The sequence below is a fragment of the Erythranthe guttata genome, chromosome 3 (assembly GCF_056151865.1).
Source record: "Erythranthe guttata isolate IM_541 chromosome 3, IM_541, whole genome shotgun sequence".
Classification (NCBI taxonomy): domain Eukaryota; kingdom Viridiplantae; phylum Streptophyta; class Magnoliopsida; order Lamiales; family Phrymaceae; genus Erythranthe; species Erythranthe guttata.
In genome coordinates, this window is record NC_142535.1 from 12,663,819 (window position 1) to 12,676,574 (window position 12,756).

Consider the following 12,756-nt stretch of genomic DNA (forward strand, 5'->3'; position numbering starts at 1 on the left):
ATTCATTTAGCCGACCTAATTTTTGTCTCAATCACTATATATATATTTCTCACAAATTTATTGCATGCCAAAAAGATATATAGAAAAGAATTTGATCAGAGAGATCAAACTGGATCATCATATATGGATCATATGGATATGGATCCAAGAATATGGAGCGGGTTACCGGATCATCTACTGGAGCGGGTTCTCTCCTTCTTGCCCCTGAAAACATTCCTCAGCCTCCGATCAACCTGCAAACACTTCAAATCCATCCTATCCTCACCTCTCTTCATTTCCAAACACTCTTCTTCTCTCTCCTCTTCTTCATCATCTTCTTCTCTCTCTTCTTTCATCCTTCTCTCACATCCACAGTTCCCTCATAACAAATACCCTCTCTACAACACGGCCACAAACTCATGGTGCCCCGTCTCACTTTCGATCCCTTCGACCCTCACATGCTCCGGTAATACTACTACTCTTCTTACTTCTTCCAACGGCCTCCTTTGCTTCTCCGCCCCAGATTCGTATTCCTTCATCGTGTGCAACCTCTTGACCAAGTCGATACGCCGCGTGAAATACCCTTTCCGCCCTTTTGCTTTCGAGCTCCTCACTCTCGTCGCGGTCCCCACCGCACCGAGTAATAATAATAATAACAATAATATCGCCGCATACAAGCTATTCATGCTTTCGTCGTCGTCCGCGGCGGCCGCCCTAGTCTACGACTCGGAGGCCGGCGCGTGGCGGGAGTACGCCGCCGGGGGGTCCGCGGCGCTCAACGGGACACGCCACCAAAACGGGGTTTTCTTCGACGGGAGGGTGTTTTACGCCACGTCGCGGCCGTTCAGCATCGCGTGCTTCGACTTGGAGACGGGGAGTTGGGAGAGGTCGGCGTTAGGATTAATATTACCCCCCGCGGGGGGCGATGATGAGGTGGCGTTCGCGCGGTTGGTGAGCGATGGGGACCGCAGGATGTACCTAGTTGGTGGAGTAGGAGCGAGCGGGATATCGAGGAGTGTGAAAGTGTGGGAGTATATATACGATCGTGAAGACGGTACGAATCGGTGGGCGGAAGTCGAAACGTTGCCGGAGATGTTGTGCAAGAAATTTTTGTCGGTGTGTTATCATAACTATGAGCATGTGTATTGCTTTTGGCACAAAGGGTTGATTTGTGTGTGTTGCTACACTTGGCCGGAGATTTTGTACTACAAGGTTTGTAGGAGGACTTGGCATTGGCTGCCTAAATGCCCTTCTTTGCCTCACAAGTGGAGTTGTGGTTTCAGGTGGTTTTCTTTTAACCCTCAGCTTTATGCTAATGTCTAGAATTTTTTTTACCTTTTTTTTTAATGCCCAAAATTACCCGAAACTCGAAACCCGAAGTAGTTTGTTGTATGTTTATTTGGTGAAATTTATATGATTATATTGCAACATATATACACATTTATTAGGGTTTTGTAGAACCTACACCTGGTGAAACACATCATATGATTTTAAACCATAGATCTACACATAATAACACACACATATCCATGTGTATGTGTACTTAGTGAGTAGTTATTTATGTAGATCTACAGTTCAAAACCACACAATGTATCTCACTAGATAGGATCTCATAAGCCCGTTTATTAGATCATGGTGTGTAGGTATTATCTTACGCATAGTTTACGTCTTGGTGATTAGATTGATACGTATTTTACGCATTCATATGTGTTTGTGTGTAATAAAAAAAATCTCCGATGTATTTCATCGTTTGTAATATTTAGAAAACATTATTAGTATTGATGTATATGTAAATTATTACATGTATTACTTTATGAGCTTTTAGCAAGCAGTATCCATATGATATGTCTAATTGTCGAAAAAATCCCTATGTAAAAATAATTGGCACTTACCCCCTATGTTAACAAGTCAAAGTCACCCGCCCCTTACCAGCAAATTGTGTGATGTCTGCGCATTTTGTGTGACTTGTTGATATTTTTTTGACTTGAAAAGTCTCAAATGCCCCTAAAATATTTTTTATAATAAACATAAATTCAATAGATTTAAATATAAATAATACAAATTTTTGAGTGAAATCTTTAAATTTTAGAAACTTTTTTAAAAAACCTTCTTTCCCCTTTTCTTCACCGACGACGGTGTGGAGACCAACCGGCAACCACCATCTGCTTCTTCTCAGAGTTCCGATTTGGATGCCGAGAGGACATCTCCGAAGGAGTTTAGAAGATTGGGGAATGGATTTGCAGTTGATGGAGCTACGGCCAATGAAGGTAATCGATCAAATCGAATTCACCAACGACGGAGGTATTATTTGAAATTCTCATCTCCAGACTTCAATTCTTAGTCGGTGGAGAGAGGTGGCGGAAATGGTAGATGGTAGATGGTGGATGGCGGAGAAGAGAATGGGTTTTGGATGGGGTGGGGTGCGGGGTGGGCTGGCATGTTTTGGGAAGAAGATGGACTTTTTTAATTTTATTTTATTTTCTTTCCATGATTTTATATATTTTATTAAAACAAAATTAAAATTCTGAAAAGTTAAAAATATAATTTTTTTAATCAGCATTATGTTTTTTTAAATATTAAGTTTCTCTTGTATATGTTTTATTCTTATTACCTCGTATATAATTTTTTTTTTTTGTTTTTGGTATGTTCCACAATTTGGGAAAATAGTTGTGTTTGACGAGGTACTATTTTTTATTTTTTTTATAAGAAGACAATGGTACTATAGTTATTTCATGTCAGTCAACGAACTTTATTTGGATTGAGGTTGTGGGCTAAATAAAACCCATTATAGGGGTTAAAGCTAATTGTTTCAATATGGAACTTTCGCGAGAATTAGACGTTTCACATGGGTATATGCAATTAATTCATGATTTTATTCTCACATGGTTACATGTTTTGTGTTGTATTTGGATGACAAAATTAGCTAATAAATTTAAATGTCTGATAATAAATTCATTAAATTTGTTTTGAGTAAATTATTTGACGATGAAAATTAATTCTTAGTTCTCGATTCGAACCAATTATTTTTTATTTCATTTATATCTAATGTTTAAGGGTTGAAATTCCAAAGCATAGAATTATTGGCTATATTATGAACCAGAATTGACGATAGGCTCCAGAGTTGAAAATGGAGTCAAGGGACCTATAATTAGTTTATTAAATATTTAATTCCATTAGATGTTGGAGTTTTGCAAAAAAAAATTTGAGTTTTGCATTAAATGTTGGAGTTTTGCATTTGTACAATGCAATATTCCAGCCACTCTTGGGTCAATGCAAACCAAATGCCACTAGTATAAAGTAGAAAGAAAATTAGAAAAATATAATTAATACAACAAAAAAGTATTAATTTAATAGAATTTATTTAATAAAATATTAATTTAACACGTTGATTTCGAGCCGGAATTGAAGAAATATATCATTTGAACGAGAATATTATATTATCAAGGTTCTACTATATATTATTTATTCAAATGAAATCAATCATAGTGACTATTGTTTATCAATAAAAGTCCCTAGATTAAATTTAAATTTGTGACTTACCTAATTTATCCTTATTTTAAGGGCAAAGTTGAGTTTGCACCATTTAATTATGAGATATGTATGAAAGACCACCATAAATTACAAAAGGTTCCAAAATGGCCTCTCTATTTTCAAATCATCCGTGGGTGTGTTGACGTGGCAAGTTGACTTTCTCAAATTAATCTTTTTTGACATTTTTACCCATCAATTGTTGTTATCTATAATTATAAAGATATACATAATTTGGGTCTTTCTAGGGTAAGATACCCCATGTTCTAAACTTATTTGAGATATGCATTAATCACCATTAATTTTCTAACATTAAATCTGGACCCTAGGAAAATAACGTGGTTTATGTTCTAAAAAATGAAGTACTTTACCAAATTATCCTTCGATTATTTTTTTATTAAATTAATATAAAATTGATTAACATTGAATTGTCTAATTTACCCCCTACTATATTTTAATTAAATAATTAATTTAAATTCATTGTGACCGAGTTTTATTTGATAAATAATCGAAAAAAATGCATTCATTAGGAATAGAACTCGTGACCTCTTAATATATTTATCACTCCTAACCATCCAAGCACATTAACTTACTATGATATATTTAACCATAATTGTATAATACTGTTAATTCAAATATTAATTGCAACATTCATTATTTTTAAATGGTATTAAATAAATTATTAACAAATTTAATAACATAAAGTTTGAAAACTATAAAGAATTGCAGTTCAATAGGCCAAACATCTATCATTAATTATATAATATTAGAAGTATTAATAAACTCCACCATTTAAAAATGTAAAGAATGCTCAATTAAATATAAAAAAATGCATAACTTAATTCAAACTCATTTATGTTATTTAATCGATAGTGTGACAAATCCAAATAAAAAATTAAATAATATATTTATTTAGAAGAAGAAAAAATTATAACTCATTCCAATTAGTAGTTTTCTTAGTTTAAAATAAAATTATATACTACAAATACTATATTGTCAAATACTATATTGTGAATTTTCTTTTAATATTTAATTTAATCAATTAGTAAGATTTGAATCGATGAAGTACAAATCCTTTCAATTAGTAAACATTATTCAAATATTTGAATCGGTTGCTTAACTATTGACATAACATGTTACATAATTGATTTAACTATTTATAAGTAATGTCTAATATCTTTTTAATTCAATTTTGTCATAAAAAATAATAAATTTAATTCCTAACACATGTAAGAACCTAATCGTAAATCATAATATTTTATCAAAGCGTAATATTTGAACCAATTAAGCTCAAGTCCTTTCAATTCGTAAACATTATTCAAATATTTGAATCGATTCATTAGCGCGCTCAACTATTGACAAGAACGTCTTAATCAAGTTAATTATTATTAATTAAAGCGTGATACATGTTTAATTCAAAAATTTTATCATAAAAAAATAATTCCTACATTACGCAAGAATCAAATCATAAGATTAATTAAAGCGTATGATTTGAATCAATTAAGCGCAAATCCTTTTAATTTGTAAATATTATTCAAAAATTTGAATCGATTAAGTTCAACCACTAACAAGAACGTATTAATCGAGTTAACTATTTATAATTAAAGTCTACTATCCTTTTAATTCAATTTTAACAACAAAATAATAATTTAATTCGTAAAATCGTAAGAATTAGATCGTAAATCGTAAGATTTAATCTAACCATGAACCGATTAAATCTTACGATTTTTATGAATTAAATTTTATTATTTTTTATGATAAAATTCAATAAAAAAAGGTTTGCTAAATTTTAACTATACACAGATTGATTAATACGCTATTGTAAATTATTGAGTTTAACCGATTCAAATATTTGAATATTGTCTACGAATTGAAATGAGTTGAGCTTAATCGATCAAATCTTTGAATGTTTTTTTTGAATTGAAAACACATGAGTTTAATTGATTCAAATATTACGATTTAATTACATCTTACAATTTACGATTCAATTCAAACTTCAAATTCTTTCGAAATTCATTTTTAAATTACACGAGTTGAACAACATTTCCTTATATTTTTAAATTATATTATATAAAGATTTGTTAGTATGGGATATTTTTAATATATAATAATAATAATAATAATAATAATAATTATTATATGAGAATTAATAATTTATTTAACATTATTTATATAAGTTTTATAACCATTATAAATTGTAGCTTTGTGATATATATCCGTATTGTTAGTTTATTGTCAATTATGTGTTGTGTCTTAATGGTAAGTATTCTTGTATGTTTTCAGATGGTCACAAGTTCGAATTCAGGTTGATGCAATTTTGGATGGGTGGTTTAATGATTTTTATTACGTTATAAATTATGTGGGTCTTTCTAGGGTGAGATCCCATGTTCTAAACTTTTATGAGATACCCCTTTAAATTGCGACACGTGTCCTTTACAATTATTATTTTAAAAAATCAGCAATTATAAATTATTAATGAAATGTCAATTTTACCCTCTCTATTTTAATGCAATTTAAAATATATATTTATTGCTGAATTAAAATTTATAACGTAAATTATATCATTATTCGTAAAAATCATTAAACCACCCATCCAAAATTGCATCAACCTGAATTCGAACTTGTGACCATCTGAAAACATACAAGAATACTTACCATTAAGACACAACACATAATTGACAATAACCTAACAATACGGATATATATCACAAAGCTACAATTTATAATGGTTATAAAACTTATATAAATAATGTTAAATAAATTATTAATTCTCATATAATTATTATTATTATATATTAAAAATATCCCATACTAACAAATCTTTATATAATATAATTTAAAAATCTAAGGAAATGTTGTTCAACTCGTGTAATTTAAAAATGAATTTCGAAAGAATTTGAAGTTTGAATTGAATCGTAAATTGTAAGATTTAATTAAATCGTAATATTTGAATCAATTAAACTCATGTGTTTTCATTTCAATTTGTAGACAATATTCAAATATTTGAATCGGTTAAACTCAATAATTTACAATAGCGTATTAATCAATTTGTGTATAGTTAAAGTTTAGTAACCTTTTTTTATTGAATTTTATCATAAAAAATAATAAAATTTAATTCATAAAAATCATAAGATTTAATCGGTTCATGGTTAGATTAAACCTTACGATTTACGATCTAATTCTTACGATTTTACGAATTAAATTATTATTTTGTTGTTAAAATTGAATTAAAAGGATAGTAGACTTTAATTATAAATAGTTAACTCGATTAATACGTTCTTGTTAGTGGTTGAACTTAATCGATTCAAATTTTTGAATAATATTTACAAACTAAAAGGATTTGCGCTTAATTGATTCAAATCATACGCTTTAATTAATCTTATGATTTGATTCTTGCGTAATTTAGGAATTATTTTTTTATGATAAAATTGAATTAAACATGTATCACACTTTAATTAATAATAGTTAATTTGATTAAGACGTTCTTGTCAATAGTTGAGCGCGGTAATGAATCGATTCAAATATTTGAATAATGTTTACGAATTGAAAGGACTTGAGCTTAACTGGTTCAAATATTACGCTTTGATAAAATATTATGATTTACGATTAGGTTCTTACATGTGTTAGGAATTAAATTTATTATTTTTTATGACAAAATTGAATTAAAAAGATATTAGACATTACTTATAAATAGTTAAATCAATTATGTAACATGTTATGTCAATAGTTAAGCAACCGATTCAAATATTTGAATAATGTTTACTAATTGAAAGGATTTGTACTTCATCGATTCAAATCTTACTAATTGATTAAATTAAATATTAAAAGAAAATTCACAATATAGTATTTATAGTATATAATTTTATTTTAAACTAAGAAAACTACTAATTGGAATGAGTTATAATTTTTTCTTCTTCTAAATAAATATATTATTTTATTTTTTATTTGGATTTGTCACACTATCGATTAAATAACATAAATGAGTTTGAATTAAGTTATGCATTTTTTTATATTTAATTGAGCATTCTTTACATTTTTAAATGGTGGAGTTTATTAATACTTCTAATATTATATAATTAATGATAGATGTTTGGCCTATTGAACTGCAATTCTTTATAGTTTTCAAACTTTATTTTATTAAATTTGTTAATAATTTATTTAATACCATTTAAAAATAATGAATGTTGCAATTAATATTTGAATTAACAGTATTTATACAATTATGGTTAAATATATCATAATAAGTTAATGTGCTTGGATGGTTAGGAGTGATAAATGTGTTAAGAGGTCACGAGTTCTATTCCTAATGAATGCATTTTTTTCGATTATTTATCAAATAAAACTCGGTCACAATGAATTTAAATTAATTATTTAATTAAAATATAGTAGGGGGTAAATTAGACAATTCAATGTTAATCAATTTTATATTAATTTAATAAAAAAATAATCGAAGGATAATTTGGTAAAGTACTCCATCTTTTAGAACATAAACCATGTTATTTTCCTAGGGTCCAGATTTAATCTTAGAAAATTAATGGTGATTAATGCATATCTCATAAAAGTTTAGAACATGGGGTATCTCACCCTAGACAAACCCAATTTATGTATAAAGATGAATATATTTTGTTTGTAATATTTTATATTTTCTTATCCTATTAATATAATAAAATATTTAATTTATATTTTTATTTAGTTAATAAAATTAATCTGCATACTCATCATCATCTCCATTATCGCCATTTATGTTCATCGCGTACAAACACACCCCCACAGAAAACCTATACAAATTCAATCCCAACTCCCGAATCTATGACCCAATCTTTTCCATTTACTTTTGTTCGGTATAGCGGTGAATTTGCCAGAGTTGGCAAAGAAGTTGGATCGCCATTCCCAGTCGTGAACTCGTCGGATCTCCACCACACCACCACCAGTGGTAAACTTGCTGGATTTGCACCACACCAGTTTGAACTCGTCAGATCTCCACCACACAGCCACCATATTAGGGAAAACTAAAAAAGAAAAAAAATAAATAATAATATATGTAACACTAATAAGGGTAAAAAAAATAATTTTCCCCTCAAAACCAAAAGAGAAATTTTTCAGTGTTTGACTATAAAAGGCAGGAGACTATTTGATACGTTTTGTAATTCTGGGGGTCTTTGACACATATCCAATAATTCGGGGTCGCAAACTGAACTTTCCACTTATTTTAATGAAATCTGTTGCTCTGGTTGTGTCGTTTTCTCCTCTAAGCTTGTTTTTCCTCTTCGTTATTTCCCATCTCTCTTGCTTTGAGCTCATCCGGTGGCTTCTCTCCTTCTCTTAATTTCATTCCCTAAAGTACCTTCTTCATTACTTTCGCCTACTCTTCACTCTCCATCTCCATCTTGACTCGTAAGTTTTCCCTTCATTATTTTTTAACAGAATGAATTTTATTGATAGCAAAGAGTTTTTAGCGAAAAAAATAAAGTTGAGCTTTCAATGCATAACTCGTATAGTTTCAAAAATCTTATCAAAGTTATATGTTTTGGATATGTTGCGACAAAATTTATACACGTAGCCTGTAGGAGCATCAAATTAAGGAAACATCAAACAACTCAAACAAAAATGAGATCCGAGAAACTTCCAAACGACTACAAAAGATATAAGAGAAAGTTGAGGCATAAAGGACTTATTGAACAAAAATAGCCCACAATTTCTTATAAAATTATCAAGGTATATATTTGCATATAAACTTTAGGATTAATCACAAAAAGGCCCATGAGAAAGGCACTTAATTAAAAGAGGGACATCCAACTTTCTTGTGTTTCAATAAATCCAGTTTATTCAAACTTATTTGCAAATAAGGAAAATCTTTTTATATATACCAAAATTACCCCCCAATTCATTGAAACCCAATTTAACTCCAATTTCATGATTTACACCTCAATTTAGCCAAATTTCATCAATTAACAAATTTTAACCATAATTTCAATTTTGACCCCAATTTTGACCTGCCACAACCGGAGACTGTCGGTCGCCGCCGTTGACTTTTTTTTTTTTTTTTTTATAATTTTTTTTCCTAAAAAAACTATTTTAATTAATATTACTGTCTTGGTTGCTAAATTACTGTCTCCGACAGTTATTTAACTGTCAGAGACAGTAATTTAACTGTCAATTGACTTTTTTTTTTTTCAAAAATATTTTAATTAATATTACTGTAATTACTGTTTCCAGCAATTATTTAACTGTTGGAGACAGTAATTTAACTGTTAATTGACTTTTTTTAAAAAAATACTTTAATTGATATTACTGTATTCGTTGCTAAATTACTGTCTCCAGCAGTTATTTAACTGTTAATTGACTTTTTTATTCTTAAAAAAATATTTTTAATTAATATTATTGTATTCGTTGCTAAATTACTGTCTCCAGCAGTTATTTAATTGTCGGAGACAGTAATTTAACTGTTAATTGACTTTTTTATTCTTAAAAAAAATATTTTTAATTAATATTACTGTATTCGTTGCTAAATTACTGTCTCCAGCAGTTATTTAACTGTCAGTGACAGTAATTTAACTGTTAATTGACTTTTTTTTTCAATTTTTTTCTGACAAAAAAATATTTTAATTAATATTACTGCCTTGGTTGCTAAATTACTATCTCCAACAGTAATTTAACTGTCTTAGACAATAATATTAATAATATTACTGTTCGGGAAAATAATATTCATAATATTATTGTCCCAAACAGTAATATTACTGTCTGGGACAATAATTTAGTAGCCAAGACAGTAATATAAATTAAAATATTTTTTTCTAAGAAAAACAAAATTCCCAAAAAACAAAAAAAAAGTCAACGCCGGAGACCGGCGGTCAACGGTGGTTGACCGGCCGGAAAAAAATTTCAGGAAAAAAAACGTTTTCAAAAAAAAAAAAAAAGTCCACGCCGGAGACCGGCCGTATTCGGCGGTCAACGCCGGAATCTGGCCGGAAAAAAAAATTCAGAAAAAAAATTATTTTCTGAAAATTTTTTTTTTGGGGGTTAATGTGATATATTTGTTTAAATCCGGGGTCAATGTGTAATATTAAGAAAGTTAGAGCATAATTGATGGAATTGATAAGAATTATATTATGGAGCGTATTTTAGGCTAAAGACATGGGGATGAGTTTAATTGAGAGACTGTTGTTTTTGTGAACCAAAATGCATTTAAGTCTCATGTGATGTGCCTTTTTGCCATTCGCCCTAAACTTTATGCATTATATATTTTACATCTACATAATATTAATAGGGTAAATTACGGGCACGCTATGAGATAATGTCAAATTACGAAAAAAAAATTTATGTTTGGGTAGTTACATCAAACCTCAGCAACTATGAATCTTCTTAAATGTCCACCATTATGGTGTCAAATTCAACAATGTCATCTAAATTTTATCATCGTTTTGTGCAAAAATGCAGTTTGTGGTGCACCACAATCTGATAATTACAAGTCAAGAGACACACATCTTATGATCATCTTTGTTTCAAAATGTGGAGCTCGAATGTGGTACAACGGGTACACACTGGACAATACTCCACATAATCTAGAAGATTCCACTAAATTGGACACCACAAGAGTAGACGTCTAAGAAGATTCATAGTTGTGCGGTTGATTGTAATTAGCCAAACACGAAGGGTTTTTTCGTAATTTGACCTTACCTAAAAGGTGGCAGTAATTTACCCAATATTAATATAAGGGCAAATTACAGCCACCCCCAGATTTATGGTCAAATTACAAAAACTTCCTTATATTTGGGTAATTACAACCACCCCCAACTATGCATTATTTTACGAAAAGACCCCTCCAGATTTAAATTTAGGGATATTAACTCGGTAATATCGAACCGAAATTTTGGTACGCCAACATTTCATGCCTTTTACCAAACTAAATATACGATTTGGTTCGGTAAATAACCGAGTTACATAAATTTTATGTACACATATTTAAAAGGAGGGGTGACTGTAATTACCCAAACAAGATGAGTTTTTTTTCGTAAATTGGCCATACATCAGGGGTGGCCGTAATTTGCCCTTATATAAGGGGACGGCTAAAAATAATACCAAAATTTTCTCAATTCAATATCATCAAAATAAAAATTGGATAATAAATAGGTAATGACATAAATACCCTTGATGAAAATTAATACCACAAAAACATTAAAAATTTCATTTTTCTTTCTTCAATACCAAACACACAAAACCCCTCAACCTCCTCCTTCTTCTTCTTCCTCACAACAAACCCTCCTACAAAATCTCAAACTAAAGAAATCAAAACCTCACACAACTTACAAAATGGAGTCAAATGACAACAAAATGGTAATTTACTACCAATGAGAACCCATTAAGGCATGTATCCACGTCTTTTTTGAGTTTTGAATTCGATTTTGAAGTTTTTAATTAGACCCGCATACAATATTCGACACATACATGTCGAATTTTTTGTTAATTTTCGACACCAACCTGTCAAAAAATATATTTAAAAAAATAAAAACGAATTTCGACATGTATGTGTCGAAAAACCATTGTTGCTCTAAAAAAAGGATTTTTTTTTCATCAGTGATTTTTCGACCCAACATGTCAAAATTTTGAAAATTCACAAAAAATCGATCCGCATGTGTCGAAAACAGTCGACGGGGGTAACAAAGAAAAACTTCAAAATCGACTTTGAAACTCAAAAAAGACATGGATACATACTTTAATGGTTCTCCTACCATATAAACTATCATTTTGTTGCTCTGTGATTCCATTTTATTAGTTCTATGGTGTTTTGATTTTTTGAATTTTGAGATTTTTTTCGAGTGTTTGTAAGAAAATGAAGAACAAGAGAGCGTTTAATAAGTTTGGGTTTGGCGGAGAAGAAGAGTTTTTTTTTTTTTTTTTTTTTTTTTTTTTAGTATTGAAGTGAGGAAAAAAAAATTGTTTATATAAATTGTATTTTGTTCGATGGAGAATATTTTAGTACTTGGCTAATAAAAAAAATTATTTGTGTTAAACTAAGAAAACATTGTAAGAACTTCCATATAATATGGTATTAAATTTAGTTGTATTGACTATTGAAGACCAAGTGCCAAAAATATGCTATTATTTTCAGCCGCCCCTTCATGTAATCATGATTTTATATTTTTATTTGTGAAACATTTGGAATATCCAAAACTAATTTCATAAAAATGTAATGAATTTCCACGTCACGAGGGTAGTTATGTCAAAACGCAGCTAGATTCTTGTCTCTTT

The 12,756-nt window shown here is 29.7% G+C and overlaps 1 protein-coding gene across 1 annotated transcript; it reads left to right on the forward strand.

The window, feature by feature from the left end:
- On the forward strand, positions 1-1,427 carry LOC105971314 (Galactose oxidase/kelch repeat superfamily protein). The gene has a single exon (XM_012996162.2). It carries the CDS (start codon positions 124-126, stop codon positions 1,300-1,302), a length of 1,179 nt encoding a protein of 392 aa, XP_012851616.2. The 5' UTR covers positions 1-123; the 3' UTR covers positions 1,303-1,427.
- Positions 1,428-12,756: the final 11,329 nt, after the last annotated feature.